The sequence below is a fragment of the Bactrocera neohumeralis genome, chromosome 5 (genome assembly GCF_024586455.1).
Source record: "Bactrocera neohumeralis isolate Rockhampton chromosome 5, APGP_CSIRO_Bneo_wtdbg2-racon-allhic-juicebox.fasta_v2, whole genome shotgun sequence".
Taxonomy (NCBI): domain Eukaryota; kingdom Metazoa; phylum Arthropoda; class Insecta; order Diptera; family Tephritidae; genus Bactrocera; species Bactrocera neohumeralis.
Window position 1 is genome coordinate 75,738,737 of NC_065922.1, and position 16,981 is coordinate 75,755,717.

A 16,981-nucleotide genomic window follows, 5' to 3' on the forward strand; every position below is an offset into this window, starting at 1 on the left:
TAAGACCTTATTAATTATTGATAAGAAAGGCGAACAATTTTAGAAAAACAATTGAAAAAAGATAAGAAAAAACGGGAAAAATATCTTTGTAGTAGGGAGTTAATTAGCGGGCGAAATTAGATTTCGAAGCTAGATAAGCTGATGTATATATGAGCAACTTTTATTAGTAACATTTCCTTTGGACTAAATACAATAAAATACCATAAAAAGGATTTGAACGAGAATATAACATTGCTTTCGGAAAAGATGCAATAAATACTGCATGTGTGGTCACTGTGTATAAACACACGCTAATTATTTACTGTGTTTGGGTTAGCAGTTGATTGCGATGACTTGCTTAATTTTTTGATTATAAATATACATATAAGTATGTATAAGGTGTTTACTATATTTAAATACTTGTGAAAACAAAAACACGAGTATATTAAGGCATAAGTGTGAATATACGTACGTACGTATATATGTATGTACACATTTTGATAAGCGCCTAACGAAAAAACAAATGTATGTAATATGAATATAGTTATTTACAGGGTGTATGTGTAGGGAGGGGAGGTCTGATTGTAGACGGCGATTATCAGTAATGTTATAGATATACATATGTCTGTATGTTTATACATATGTACATACGTATGCACTTCGGTAGTGGCGTATGCACATATATAACTATTTTCCACTATTTACGTTTACAACCAATAGATCCGAACAAAATTTTTTATTGTCAAAGTGACATTGCCTTATCTGCAAACATATGCAAATGCAAACATATTTGACGTTTGCAATGATTAATTTGTGCAAAAAAGTAATAATTTACAGTTTTTATGAAACAATTTTATTAAATTTCACGTCAGTCGATTTAAATTTCATCAGCATTCGGGATAACATTACGCCATTGGAAGCTAAATAACACTTAGGTACTATTTGCGCGCCGTAATGTCAATAAGTGCAATACATGGGTGTAAAGAAAGCCATTCTATGAAATTCGGGGCTACGTTACTGGAACGCACCCGGATTTTCATACGGCCAAGAACTGCCAGCTGAGCACCTTTCAAAATTATTTGTTTAGGGATGTTTTCCGTCGCTACAAAACAGCAAAAGTTTAAAGAAGCGAGCGCGAAACTACAACTGTTACCATACATACATATTTCATATACAGTTACCATAGTGAAATTACCGTTAGAATAACAGTTCGACGAGCTAAACTTTTTTTACCATTAAAGAACGGTATTTTTTGTTTATTTATTTATTATGTTTTTTGAAATGTCCTGAAAATTGACCCTTTAACCGTTGGAATACAAATTCCACAAATGCGTGTGGAAAATGAACACGTGATATTTGGCTGGCCAAAAACTTTTAATTTATAGTCAATAACTCTTATCTAGCCAATAACTTAGAAAGCTTTCATGAAAGATCTTGGACAATAATTTTTTTCTTAGTCCCGATAAAACAAAATAACTGAAGTCATAAATAAAAATTGTGAAGTAGACCACAAACCAATACGTTAGCGATAACATATTTTCTCCTCTAATCTTGAGTTCGCTTAGCACCATAATCAAATTGGAAGTCCATTACTTAAATTTTAGACAACTTACATAACGCCTAAAAAATATGCCTTCGTAATATTTCTAAATTTAGTAAGTATTAGACTTTTGGTGGGAAAAAATATTGCACATAAAGAATTGGATATTTTGGTAAATAGATTGCATGAGTAACGGGAAATAGATTGCATGAGAACGCCAAAATTTGAAAATTTTACAGATGTCAGTTATTTGAAGTGTAACGGTAATATGAGATAAGGACTCAGAAACCGCACTAGTCATCAACGAAATACATATGTATGTACGTACGTATATACATACATATGTATATGTTTTGAGTACATAATATTAAGCTGTTGCTACGAGAGAGCTTTAACCGATTTTGTAGAGATGTTGAAATAAAATTTTTATTTATGAGCATAGTTTTAAGCTTTAACAAGCTTGAGTACACTAGCACTGCGGAATAATGGAATTTTGTTTAAACCCAACAAAATATTGAAAGCTTTCATTAATTCGTTTGTATGTGTGTGTGCAAATGGCACTGATAATGATTACCGACTGATATCACCGCAAAAAAGGAAGTTTACACGCGCATCTGTTTGTACATACATATGTATGTATGTATGTACATACGTTTCAGCTAATTATAGTGAAAAACAAGGCTATAAATCGCAATAGTAATCAACATTAATAAATATACTCCGAGCAACAATGTTAGATGGAGCTTTTTACTTAATCTTTAGTTATGCACAGGGCAAGAACGATTGAAGAGAAGTCGGGCATACTATTTAATCGGAGGGTTTATAATAGCAGCGCATGGCAAGGATTGCATATCCATAGACTTCAGTCGCAGCCGAGACTACTCCTGGTGGATAGAAAAAATCGAAAAAAGTATTTTATTTTTTTATGAAAAGCAGGTACGGCTTGCTGAGACGGCTTAAGAGGCCATAACCAATTTTCAGTCAGAAAAAAACATGATTTTTTTTTAAATCGCATTTCATTTAATGAGTAACTTGAAAATATGTACATTTGTAGAAATTAATTGTGAAAAATTTTGGATTGCCTTGATTCCGCAGCAGATCTGCAGGAGGTCCAAAAACAGGTACCTGGTTACGAACCTAATTATTATGTGTAAAATTACCTCAAATCCGAAAAAAAATATTACTACAGATGGTAATGATCGAGTAACAAGCCATCTGTATATATCGAATAAAAACAACGCGCACATCACCAAAATAAAGAATGGCTCGGTCAAAAAGGGTTAAGTTAAGTTAGACCTGACATAAAGAAACTGCAGTTTGAAAGTTCTAATGGCGTTACGAAAAGAAGAGGAGTCTACATGTTGAATTTTCAACGGCGAGTGGCCACAGTTGGAAGTGACGGTGATAATAGGTTCTATATGAATATCGAGTATACACTCAAGATCCGATTTGAGCTCGACAGTTCCATATCGTCTGAAGTGCAAACATACAAATATTTTAATACCAATTCCTTCCTAACTCATCTATATGCTCTAGGTGCTTGTGTGAAGCCTTATTCCCGCCCACCGTTTTTCGCTCGCGTATGCTTTTCTGCCGTCTTTTTTCTATGATCGTTGTAAAAAACAGTTTTTACTTGGGCTGGAGTCGCATCTAAGGCTTATCGCTCTCGTCTGTTGTGCCGAGAGCTTTTTACTGCCAAAATTTTTATTTATAATACCTTAAATACATTGACAATACTAATCGCCCGAAATAAAAGCGGAGCCAACATCCAATCCGTACTGATCAGAACTAGCAGTCGTGTTGTCGTTGTCGAAGTGAACACGCGAGGGCGAAATACAGCGGCTGCCCCCAACGAATGTTTACCATACTTAGTGTGCAATCATCAGACGGAGTAGCTTCGCTTTAGTTAACTTAAATAGCGCATGCTTTATGCGAAGAAGCTTAATTGAGAATAAGTATAATAATCATTTCATGCTCACACAACACAACGCGTACTCAGTTGAGTAATAGGCAATCGACAATTGAAATAAATGATTGAATTAAAATATTGAACAACAGTCAGTGAAGTAAGACGTACACGCGCGGAACTATGCACTAAATATAAACTGAAGCACGAATTGTACAAAATTACTATTTTCTAATCGTTAATAAAAAAAACCAAAAATAAATCAATTTATTTATACTATATTAAAAAAAAATACTGGAAAAACTTTGAAAATATTAAATTAATTATACACAAGAAAATTAAACAAAAATTATTAAGAAAAATGGAAGTATATACATCAGACAGCAGCGACACAGACTCGCGCGAGCAAAAAACACTGGATTATGGACGTATGAACCTCACCGTAATCACACTGGAAGACGATTTGCATGCGAAGAAGGCGCTCAAAACACACAAGGATTTCGAGACGTTGCTGCTGAATCATAACCGACTCACACAACTGCCGCCAGCGCTTACTAAATTCGTCAATTTGAAAGTACTGGATTTGAGCTCCAATTGTTTGACACAATTGCCTGAGGCTATTTGCAATTTACCGTTAGTCACATTGATTGCCAAAAATAACAACTTGTCCAACAAATCATTGCCGAAATCGTTTGTGATGCGCAACTCAGCCTTGAAGGAGCTGAATTTGAGCGGCAATCAGCTGACGCACTTCCCTGAGCAGGTGCTAGAGCTGCGCCAGTTACGCTACTTCTACGCCGGCGCAAATAGGATAACAGCAATTTCGAAGGATATATGGAAAATGCAAAGGTGGGCAATAGTGTTACGTTATTGAATTTGATGTTGTGCGAGTTGATAGAAATGACAGTTGTGCGTTTTTAAGAAATTAATGTGTGAATATATTTTTTTTTGGTGTGTGTATCTGCTTCTACAATAGTAACTTTTTATAATAGTCGGAATCTGCAGTATTTTCGCAGCAAAAAAACTATCCACGCGCTGGATCGTTGTACAGTGAACAAGGGGACAATTCCAACCGGGACCTGGCAGGTTTTGTTTCTCCAACAATTCGCTACAATCCTACGTAATCTTCTAGCCCTGGTTTTCTTTCTACGGCCCTGACTATATGCATACAAACATATCATACAATAACAAAATGGGTTTACTACTTACATATGTATGTATGCACAAATGTATGTACTTGTATGAAGGTTGTCTAACTAAACAACAGTTATGAAATTAATTTTATATAAAACTGTCTGTGAAAAAACTTTGTCATATCAGCTATTTTTCCTTTTAAAACTTTGAAAGCCGCACTGAACCTTTTCGGTCGAAGATTATCAGTTCGAACAGCGTTATACGTATAGACTTATATTATATGTTAAGAAAATCTGACTACAGATGCTGATTATCTATGAAATACGTTTGGTACCGCGCCGTTAACTTTTATTGAAAAGATTTTTTCACATACATACATATGTATATGTATGCATACAAACATGCATGCATGCCTATGTATGAGAGCGTAAATCCAAGAAATAATGCTTATTTACTCACTCTGTACTTCCAACAGGGGCTAAAGTGAACAAGTTGCTTGTCACGCTCTGATTCGCGACTAGGTTAGTGAGTATTCCGCTATGTGCTCTTCTTAACATGATCTTCTTTTTACATTAGTAGCATGTAAGGCGTTATATTTGAATATTTAAGCTAGTTTTATGTTTTCGAATCAATTTATGAACTGACACGTGTGATATTACGCATATTTGATTAAAAATTCAGTCGGAAATATTCCACAGCGAATTGCATTAGCGCAGCGTTTGATTTTCTTTCATATAGTTGTTGTTGTTGTTGTCGTTGAGATAATTTTGAATGCTGTCGAGTTGACAGCCTTTGGACGCATAAAAAACGGCTGAGTTCCGCGTACGTAGATCCAACTGCAGTGGGCGTGGTGGCTTCTAAAGTTTGCAAAGATATAACATTTATTACGAAAGCCCGGAAAATCAATTTTCAACACAATTTTAAGGTACCTTACATGCTTTGACACCCGCACCCATTGTTTTCACGGTTAACGATTATTTGAACTCATATTCAATATTGAATGTAAACAATTTCATTCAGCCACATTTTGTTTTCAAATCCTCGGTTGTAAACAGATTTTCTGCAGGAATTAGTAATTTCCTCAATAAATCAATTTCTTTTTAAGTTTTTGCATACAAAAATATCATATACATACATATGTATGTAATTATTAACGATTATTTGTTTAACGCACAACACTTGAGTTGTTTTTATTGGCCTGCAATATGAAAAAACGATAACATGTTAGTGATAACAAGCAATAACGATAACTGATACTAATTAATATGAGTAATAACAATAGCCGCATAGTAAATTAATAACATGACAGCTACCAAGATGCAATTACAGTACTTTTAATATATGCGTATACAATTTAAAAATAATAATGTAAAAAACGTAAAAAGTAACATAAATCCCACACATCATATATGTACATACATACGTAGTTAAGCACTTCACTTTCAATGGAATTTGAACATGTGTCAAACGCAATTCGGTTTATTTAATTAATTGTTTTCTAGAGTTTTTCCATTTATCTAACTCTCATTTTGACATACGCTGCTGTGTGGGCCGGCGCTTATCATGTCAGCCTTTACATCAAAAGTGTGTTTACCAACGCAATAACAAAAAAATTAATGGCACTATTGCCTGTTTGTGCTTAACGATAGACAGCCTTTGTCTGGCGATAAGAATCTTTGTGTAATCATAAATTAAAAAATACAATAAAGCAACATACAAACTCATAAATAATACTAGTATGCACAAAAGGCAATAGATGCTTGGCGGCTCTTCAATGTATTAGGACACGTTTGAATCAAAAATTGGCATTTGTATGTGAACAGCTGTGCATGTACATATGTATGTATGTATGTACATTTATGCATATGTATGTACGTAATGCTAGACCTAAGTGCGTCATAAATAAAACTTTTGATTCTATGCGGATTCAGATGTTATCTGCGTGCGATAGTGTGGAGCAAGATGTTAAAAACAGAAAGTGTTACTAACGCAATTTCATTATTTTCGACTTTTTAAATCGTATATACCAGTATTTATTGCATAACTTGTAGCTAAGCGCAATAGTTTTTTCTTTGTAACGAAAACAATAAAAAAATGTTAACTTCGGTTGCACAAAGCTATAACCGCACAAATAAAAATGTTTCCATACAAGAATTTGATTTTAAAGCTCTATATAGTTGGATATTACGGTACCTTGGAAAATGAAATTTTTTTCGGATATAGTAGTCTCTCAAAATTTTGGATCGATATTTCAAAACCTTGTAGGACAAGTTCGCATATAAACAGAAAGACAGACTGGCTGAGGGATTGGCAGACATGGCTAAATCGACTCAGCTCGACACGCTGATCATTTATGGTGTTATGTTTAAATCAGCTGTTGTTTATGTACATAATTCGTACTACAAATTTGAATTTAAAATGTGCACACTAAATTATTTATTGTGCAATGCTGCTTAGCAACTGCTCCAAATCTGTAGCTCTAAACTTTACTCGCTTGCTCATAAAAAAATCAAAAAATACATACTAAATATACGCTCATTTCCAGCTTGCAGGTACTCTCGCTAGGCGGCAATCAAATCAGCGATGTGCCCGACTCCGTGGGCATGCTCAGCCAACTGCAGGCGCTCGTGCTGTGCGACAATGTCATTGAGAATTTACCAACCAGCATCGCGCATTTGAACAGCCTGAAGTCATTGTTGTTGCACAAAAATCGCCTAAGACACTTGCCGAAAGATATTATCGCATTGAAAAATTTAACAGAGGTGTGTAGACACGCATATTTAACAGCTTTAAGCGATTCGTATGATTTTTACATATTTCTATTTTTATCTATTTTTGCAGTTGAGCTTGCGCGACAACCCTTTGGTGGTGCGTTTCGTGCAAGATATCGCTATGAAGCCGCCTACACTGATGGAGTTCGCTGCGCGTGTCGTCAAGTGTACCGGCATACCCTTCGGTCCGGGCATTGTGCCGCGCACGGTCAATGACTATCTACAGAGCGCCAATTGTTGTGTAAATCCCAAATGCAAGGGTGTATTCTTCGACAATCGCGTGGAGCATATCAAATTTGTGGACTTCTGTGGCAAATATCGTGTACCGTTACTGCATTATTTATGCTCCTCCAAGTGCATTGAGCCAGAGCCAGAGCTGCCACAAACGAGCGGTGCTAATGGTTATATGATGCGTAAGGTGTTGCTCGGCTGATGGGAGTACTGGGTGCGGTCAACATTATTGACGGATACTAGAATTACTTGTTGGTTTTTGATTGGAATTTGGAGAAAAGTTACCAACAGACCTTTTGGAAAATTCATTATTTGAATAGTCTGCTATTTGGTGGTATTTTTTTTTATTTTACTTTATTGCCATGAGATATGCGGTCTGAATAAGCGAGTCTGTGAAAAATGTTTGAATAATGCTGCGCATTTTTATATATACACATACATACCTACAAAATAATATAAAGAATTTTTGAAGAATTTTATATTTATAAAAGATTTAATAAAATTTGCATTGATTGCATAGAACTGAACTATTAAGACCTAACCTACGAGGGGTCTATGAAGCCCGCTCGTTAACGAGAAAGAAATCTTGGGCAATTATTTTCTACAATAAATAAAAGCAAACGGTAAATATTATACTAAGTGGCTTCTAAAAGTGATAGATATATAGAAATATTCGCACATTATATTGGATAGTCGAAAAAGTCTTTTCGTATTTTGTCAATAGATGTCTTTACAGTCGTATATCTCCAAGTGCTACCAATCACATTGTGTCATACACTAATATGGTTGGAAAGGTGAAACTTTAAGCTTCATTTAACAAAAAAATTTAGTTCGGGGAAGTTGAAAAAAGTTACAACTGTTCAAAAATAAGTGAAAATAATTAAGAAATTCGCTATATTTTGAAATTTTGTTTAGAAAAGGATAGAATGCCACGCAAGCCACCAATGAAATATGTGAAGTTTACGGAAACGATCCTGTATCAATTCGCTCGCTTCCGTTCTGGAAATATCGATGTGAAAGATGTACCTCGCTCTGGTCGACCTATCGTTGAAAAAGTCGATGAAATTATGGAAAAGATTGACCAGACCGTCACGTAATCAGCCATGACATCGCTAAGGAACTTAACATTCATCATCAAAAGGTTTTTTGATCCTTTTAAAAAAGGCTGGGTGCAAAAAGAAGCTCGATGTTTGGGTACCACATGAATTGTCTGTGAAAAATTTAATGGACCGAATTAACATCTGCGATTCTTTGCTGAAACGAAATGAAATCGAAACATTTCTGAAGAGAATGGTAACAGGAGACGAAAAGTAGATCAAATACGACAATAATGTGCGAAAAGGATCATGGTCCAAGCGTGGTGAAGCTCAACAAATGGTTGCAAAGCCAGGATTGACGCCTCGGAAGGCTATGCTGAGCGTTTGGTGGGATTGGAAAGGAATCATCCACTATGAGCTGCTCCAGCCTGGTCGAACGATTAATTCTACATTTTTCTGCCAACAACTGATGAGTTTAAAGCAAGCAATCGAAAAAAAAAAAACGGGCAGAACTGATCAACAGAAAGGACTTTGTCTTCCATCACGACAACGCTAGATCACACACATCTTTGATGACTCGGCAAAACTGGGAGAGCTTAGCTGGGAAGTTTTGATGCATCCACCATATAGCCCTGACCTTGCACCATTGGACTACTATTTGTTTCAATCAATGCAAAACTCCCTTAATGGAGTAAAGTTGGCTCCTGTGAAAATTACTTGTCGCAGTTTTTCGTCGAGAAACCAGTTGTACACTGATGGAATAATGTCTCTAGCGGAAGAGAGGCAAAAAGTGGTCGACCAAAATGGTACAATTTTTTTAATAAAGTTCATTATAAAAATAAAAATATAATAATTTGATTTTGATTAGAAATGCGAAAATACTTTTTCGACTACCCAATATTTTTTGGTTTCTAACATCCGTCATGCGATTTGCATGAAGTTAGCTGCGTTTCAAGGGGGGTGAAAGTATCTTTTTAATTCTGTAAATTTTCAATAGATAACGCTGCTTGTTATATGATTTTGTTTTGGGGCACATATTGTAAAAAAATAATTAAAAAATCGCGTAAATTTGCTAGTTTTAGGCGAGTAAACAAATATAGTCACCTAACTGTAATAGAAACAGTGTTGTTTGTTTTTGTTGCATATTTATTATTTTTACACGTCTTCGCCGCCACTTAATCATTTCATTTCATTTCATTTCTTGCTGTAGCGTTCAGTTTCCTGGTTTACGACTTTTTACTGTTGTTTTATTCTTAACTGTTATATTAGTTGCATTTACTTAAGGTTAATTAAAGTTTGAAGATTTTTATATTGAGTTCATTTATTTGTTATTATTTCTTTATTACTATTTGTAATAATGAATATCGAAATCATCATACATACATACATATTTTTAATGTATTATATTCATATATTTATTTTTACTATTAAACGCTTCTGCTAGTTTTATGTTTTTTTTCATTAAATGTATGTTTTTTTTTATTATTTAACTAACCATGTGTCGCTTTTTTGTAATATTTTTCTTTTGTTTGGTTTTGTTTTTTTCAAATTATACAGTTTTTGCAACTTTCGCTTAGGGTTACGTTTATATTCATTATCTGTATATGCATAATATGTATATATTAAAGTAATACATATGAATGTTTGTCTGATAATCCATTTAAATTTATTTATAAGTTGTAAATATATTTATATAACTATTTTTTAATTTATTTTCACGCTGTTCTAAGCATGTTTACTGCTGTTCTTGTGCTATTGGTGTTACAATTTCAAAAGTTTCGAATTTTTTGTCATTTCTTTATAGAGTATGTATATAGATGCAAAATGCAACACTGTTTCAAGAAATATGTTTAGTTATTTTGTATTCTGTTAAATTTTTGTTGCTTATTTCTGATTTTAAGTTAAAGTAAACAAGTTGCCGTTTTAGCTGATTAAGTAACAGTGCTTTTTAATTTGCTATTCTTCATATTAATGATATTTCCATTGTACAAAGCGAAATGTCAAAACAATATATTTTTCTTATTAAGAAAATTAAAAATTTGTTAGAAAAAATACTAAGTATCAAAGGGTATTTAATATTGGTTAGAGATGTGAAATGGTGATCGTATGAGTGTGCGGACGATTAGGAGTTCTCGTAGTCGATTTTTTAATTTGCATTGTGTGCTTTAACGGATGGAATCGCAATTATACATACAAATATTATACTTGCTATAAATTCAAAATTTTTAAAAATTTTGAACTACAAAAGCAGGTATGCATTTTATATTGCAATGACTGTGTTATCTATTTTTATACGGTTTTCAAAAATTCAGAGAGTAATAATAAAAGAAAATTTTATAAAAAGCCAATGATTTTACTGTGTTGGATGGGCGTCAGTATCTCAAATAAGTACATAATATCGCTAAAACGCGCTAAATGTAACTTAAAAAAAAGACCACACTCACAAAATTGTAGATTTTAATTTTAAATATTTCTCAATATAATATTATTGAAAAAATTAAACAAAATTACTAAAAAATACAAATTAATAAAAAATACAGTTACAAAAAAATCTATGCATTATAAAAAATAAAATAAAAAAAAAACAAAAAATAAAATAAAAAAATTATTAAAAATTTAAGCGTTATAAAAATTAAATTTATTAAAAAACAAAAAAATGGATTTATTACATACGATAAATTAATAGAAAATTAAACGCAACTACATTGAAACTAGTCCATTTTTAATATTTTTCAATATAATATTGAAAAAAAAAATTTATTAAAAAAAAATGTAAATATAAATAAATCAAAAATTTTAATTAAAAAAATATATCTAAAATATAATATAAATAAAACATAAAAATAAATAAATACGTGGAAAAGAAAATTAAAGTCGCATTAAAATATGTTTATTTATAAAACACAAAACAAAAAATGAGAATTACAAAGAAAATTAAAAAAAAAATAAATAGGGAGGAAAAATTATTTATAAAACACAAAACAAAAAAATAGAATTCTAAAAACAAAAATTCAAAAAATAAATAGGTAGGAAAAAAAAGGTATTAAAATAATAAAAAAGGAATATTAAAATTTGCAATAAAATGTAGAAACTAATATGTTTTAAAAACTAATATATTTTAAACTGTTATGTGAAACTCGTTATTGAAGCACGATTTCCAATTGATCCAGCCACTTGAAAGCAGTGCTTGTAAGAAAAGATAATATGTATTTTATGCTACAAATATTTCATATTTAATTTTTTACCGCTTTAATTTTTTATAAACTATGCTACATACATGTTTCTTCTATATCTTTACCTTTTTGTAGATTACAATTTAATTATGCATTTTTATGATTGTTTTTACAGCTAAACAACAGTTAAAGAATTCAAATATATTTTTTCTACTACTTTATTTACTCTTTTTACTTTTTTATTACGCTTATTTAAGTATTTATGAATTTATAGGCATGCTTGCAAGTTCATACTCTTGTATTATTTAAAATAGAAACTAGCAAAATTAAAGCCGCAATGCGGTTGAGTATTTGTGCCCTTAAATTTTTCGCAGATAAATAGTTTCAAATTATTTTTCGTTATTATACATTTTTTCTTATTAAAAATATTTTTTTTTATTATTTTATTTTATTATTATTAAATTAAAAATAATTTTTTATTAAAAAAATGTATTTAGCTTTGTTATCACATAACGTGAACAATTATTGTTTAGAATATTTCAATTTATTTTTCAAATGTCTTGCCGGTGCACACAAAAGCTTACACTACAGAACAAAAGCTGGCGAGAATGTTGCGGTTAAAGTTGAAGTCATTATATTTAACTTTTTAACTGAAAATATTTGTATATGCAATATGATGTTACCACTTATTTGTATGTGATAACTGGCCAAACATCGTTTGCTTAAATTGAAAAAAATTACCAAAGTGCTATAAGCTCTTTAAGCTTTCATTAGAGATTTGAAATGCTTGTAAAATAATAAAAAAATATATGTATCTATATATGTATTTAAATAAAAAAACTTAAAATAATAATTTAAAACATAATTAGTGCTCCATAGTTCAGTTTCTGGTTTCGCTTTTCTAGATTTTAAGTCGAAGCTCCTTCCAAATCACCATGTTGGTTACTAACTGTAAATAGTTTTAATCGCCTAATGCGCTAAGACCACTCAAGGTTGCAAAAGTTAGCTGTTAAATAGGTTTTTTGCGACGAAGTTGTAAAATGCATTAAAATTGCTAGATTCAACAATTAATTTAAGAAATAAAGTTTTCAGTTTATATTTTTTTATGTACATATGTATGAATATGTATTAATATAAAAAATTTAGTTGAGTTTTTTATTTAATTTATTTCTTGTTATTTATATACCAATTTGTATTTTGTTGCATTACTTATTTTTTTTATTTCTGTGTATTAAAATATTGTTTGTTTACACAGCAAACTCCAAACAGGGTTGCAAATAATTAAAAAATATTCGAATTAACATTTGAATTAATTTTTTTTTCTTTGTATTACCGAAAATTTTAATTACTAACAATTTTTAAAATTTTAACTCTAAAACCGGATTGAAAAAAATTAATCCAAAGCTTATAATTAAAAATTAAAGAAGGAAATTTGTAAAGTTTTCTGTATTTACGTATTTCGCTTACCACCATTTGGGACATCTTTTGAAAAGGAAGTTTATTTTTAGTAAAATACCGTACTTTGAACATTTTTTTATTTTAATTATTAAATTAAAAAATATTTTCTCAATTTTTAATCCAAGATGTTTTAGATTAAAAATAAAATGTTCAATTTTAATGATTTAATAAAAAATAAAATTTTTAATTTTTAATCTCAAAAAAAGGTTAATTTTAATTAAAAATTTAATTTTTAAATTTAGTAATAAAATTTAATTTTTTTTTTTTTTTAATTAAAAAATAAAATTTTCAATCAAAATTGAACATTTTATTTTTAATCTCAAACACTTTGGACTAAAAATTAAATTCTCAATTTTTCAGAGAAAAATTTAAAATTTAAATTTAATTGTTAGTATTAAACCCGGAGTTATAAATTGAAAAACTTATAATTTAATCTTTAATCCTGAAATCGGAAAAAAATTGAATAACTGAGTTTAATTCAAAATTTTTAATTAAAAAATTCGCAACCCTGCTTCCAACGCCGTCAAACAGTCGCCAACTAAGCTTATAACTTTATTTAAATTAAACATACATGTGTTAATGTTTATTAATTATATTTATTTATTTGTTTTTATTTTTCTTGTTGCATTTTGTTTTTCAATTGTATTTAGAAATAAAATTAAACATGACCGTTAGACTTAACGACTTAAATGATGTTTACATGTAGCATAGCATACATATATATACATACATTTACATAAATAATAATAATTATAATAATAATATTTATTAATAATCATAATAAAAACTAATATATTATTAATTAGTTTAATTGCATTTAATTATTTGTTTAACGTATAAAGAACGACATACACATAATAAATGAAACTCGAAAAAAAACTTACCGCGACGTGCAATCTCCCCGTTTGTTTGTTTCTTCTTCTTTACTATTTAGTATATATATATATTTCCATATTTTGCTTAGTTAGTAATTAAATTTAAACTTCTGCTGCTATATTTTCTTTCTTTCCAATGCGCTTTGCTGCTAGGCTTCAAACGCAGCTAAAATATTATTTTGTTCTGTAACTTTTGCTAAATTCACTTGAAATGCTAAAACAAAATGTTGCGAAAATTGCAAATCAATATTTTGCTTCACCATAACGTAACATTTTTTTGTTTACGCACAGACGCCAAATCACACTATTTTACTGCTTACAGCCAAGCATTCGACTGTTTATATTTGAAACTTTAAATAGCTGCAAGGCATAATGGCGAAATGCGTGCAAACAAAACGATAAAATAGGCAAAACTGCGGCTATACATGTTAGCTTTTGTTTGCAATGCCGAAATTGAAGTTTGACAAACATGCACAGTTTTGTTTAGTTTTGTATGTGTTGCTTGTTGTCACTGCATGGCGTTGCCAAACATGCTGGTAGTTTAGCTTTTGAAGCGCATTTGATTGATTGCATTTTTTTGTTTTTTCTTTTGCTTTTACTTAGAGTTATGTTTGTTTATGCTGTTAGTTTTTGTTTTGCTTTGTTTTTCTTATGTGTGTTTTAATTATATTTGTAAATTGTTTGCTGTTGATTTTAGCTAATAAAGTTTTTAGTTGAATCTGCTTGCAGTTATACAGTTATGAGTTCTTTTTTGCTTACAGTAGTGCAAAGTGCGACAAAATCGTTCTTTATTTTCGGTTTCGTACGCGCGCTTGCCTGCTGGCGCGCTTTATTTACCTACACTGTTCCATGTACGCTTATTTCTTACAATTTTTTGTGTGATTTATGTTATTTATTATTTTTTTTATTATTTTTATTTTTTGATTACATTTTCTTTTACCACTAACTGTTAACGGTTGCTGCTGTTTTGCTATGTACTTAAACTGCTGCAACTGCTGGTATTCTTCATGCGCTACTTATTTATATGCGCCTTAACTAGCCCCTACTCATTTTCAATCAGCATCAGTGACATTTGTAGTCCTCAACTATACAACTCAAATGTGTGATCTTTTATTCAGATTATTATTATTTAAGCTAAGTTTTTTCTTTATTATTTTTTATGTTTTGTTAATAATAAATTTAAATAGTGTTTTCATTTAAATATTATTATAATTTTTTGTTGTTGTTATTTTTGTGTATTTTTAGTTGCTATCAATATGAAATTGATTAGTATTCTTCTGTTTTACTGATTTTCCATAACTTTTTTATGCACATTTTTATTTACTTTTTTATATGCCGCTATACGCTTACTAACTGCCTGCACTGTACTGCTAACTATGCTTTCTGCTAATAATTAAATTAATCATAACATTCAAAATCAAATTCACACTTCGCTTTGCTGTGTTTCTTGTTTTGTTGTTATTGTTGTTACTCATTTAACAACTTAACGAAGTTATTTCCTTTTCAAATTAAGTTTTAATTTTTTTTTTGCAAATATTTTTTTTCAAATTTTTTACCTTTTTTGCTTTTTTTACTTTTAATAATTATGTATTATATAAGATATAATTAATTTTATGTTAGTGTTTTGTTTTAATGTTTTCCATTCTATATTTTCGGTTTTTGCTTTCTGTACTCGTACTATTTTTCTCTATGTATGTATATATTTTTAGCATTATTTATTTTATTTTTAAATGTTTCTCTTTTTATTTTAGCTTTTATATATTTTATGTTTTTAAATTTAATTATTCTTATTAGAATTAATAGGCCCTCCATTTTCTTCGTTTGCAGCTCGCTAACCCATTGTCGTCGCTGTCTGTTGCGGCTGTGTGCCATTGCCGCCGCCGCCGCCGCTATTATTGCTGCCACCACTGCCGCCGCCATTGCCATTGCCGCCACTGGCGCCACCGGCGCTTGAAATCGAAGTGGCATCACCCGCGCCGGCTGCTGCCGCACCGCTGGCAGACGCTTGCTGTTGGTTACCGCCATTGCTGCTGTTGGCCGCATCGCCGCCGCTCGCTTGCGCTGCTTGTGCCGCTGAAGGCGCGCCGCTGCTTGCCGCAGCAGCTGAGGCGCTGGACGATGGGTTGGCCACTGTTGCATTGCCGCCGCCACTGCTGGTTGTAGCTGATGCGCTCGATTGTGTGCCTGCACGCAGCATGTGTATTCCCCCAAATCGGTTGAACAAATGATGTGTGATGTATGTATGTGTGTGCACGGTGGTGGAGTCACATGTGGAGTTGTTGGTGAAATGCAGGAGGGGTAGGAGAAGAATAATAATAACGTACATTTGATTAGTAAATTTGACAATTCTTAGCCTGCAAAGCAGGTGACAGTGAGAGAGAGCGAAAATGGCGTACCTTTTCGATAACTTAAAATTGACATTTCGTTAATTGTTAATTTTTTTAATTCATATTAAATATATTAATGTATTCGGCAATTCTTATTGTAAATTTGTATGTGTGATAACAACAAAAATGTTAATAAATTGCATGCGACACTAAAATAGCAGCCAAAGGTTAGCGCTCGCTTGGCATCTACTGTTATTATTATTTTTTTAATACTGTTACGTGCTAAAAGAGAAGAATTTAATAAATTATTTATATTGATATGATTTTGAAATGCAAAAAAGCAATTTGCCAAAAAAATTTCTTCGCAATAGAAAATACTGCGAAAGACGTTAACAATATGGCACCGATACACTACAGAATGTTAGAAAAATTTATTATTTGTGAAATGTATTTAGCATTTATATGAAATTTTTTTCAAAATGTTAAATTTTATTGTTTAAAAAAAATATAATTATTTTTGTTTTTTAATTTATAATTATTTTCTTTTTAA

General features: G+C 31.2%; 2 protein-coding genes across 5 annotated transcripts in view; one reads left to right on the forward strand and one right to left on the reverse strand.

Moving 5' to 3' along the window:
* Positions 1-3,288: 3,288 nt before the first annotated feature.
* LOC126758761 (leucine-rich repeat-containing protein 58) lies at positions 3,289-8,088 on the forward strand. The gene is made up of 3 exons (XM_050473139.1): positions 3,289-4,274; positions 7,105-7,321; positions 7,401-8,088. The coding sequence occupies exons 1-3, from the start codon at positions 3,787-3,789 to the stop codon at positions 7,761-7,763; spliced, it is 1,068 nt and encodes a 355-aa protein (XP_050329096.1). The 5' UTR covers positions 3,289-3,786; the 3' UTR covers positions 7,764-8,088.
* Positions 8,089-9,831: 1,743 nt separating this feature from the next.
* The window catches only part of LOC126758754 (cyclin-dependent kinase 11.1), a 65,404-nt gene continuing 58,254 nt past the window's right edge, over positions 9,832-16,981 (reverse strand). For all 4 annotated transcript variants that reach the window (XM_050473130.1, XM_050473129.1, XM_050473132.1 and 1 more), the window contains one exon: positions 9,832-16,288. In XM_050473130.1, coding sequence (XP_050329087.1) covers positions 15,936-16,288 — 353 coding nt within the window. In that variant the 3' untranslated portion in view covers positions 9,832-15,935. The remainder of the gene's footprint in view (positions 16,289-16,981) is intronic.

Excerpts from the sequence above, each read along its gene's own strand:
- LOC126758761 (XM_050473139.1), top strand. The coding sequence starts at position 3,787 with ATGGAAGTATATACATCAGACAGCAGCGACACAGACTCGCGCGAGCAA. Across the intron at positions 4,275-7,104 it reads GATATATGGAAAATGCAAAG|CTTGCAGGTACTCTCGCTAG; the intron begins GTGGGCAATAGT and ends GCTCATTTCCAG. Across the intron at positions 7,322-7,400 it reads CATTGAAAAATTTAACAGAG|TTGAGCTTGCGCGACAACCC; the intron begins GTGTGTAGACAC and ends CTATTTTTGCAG.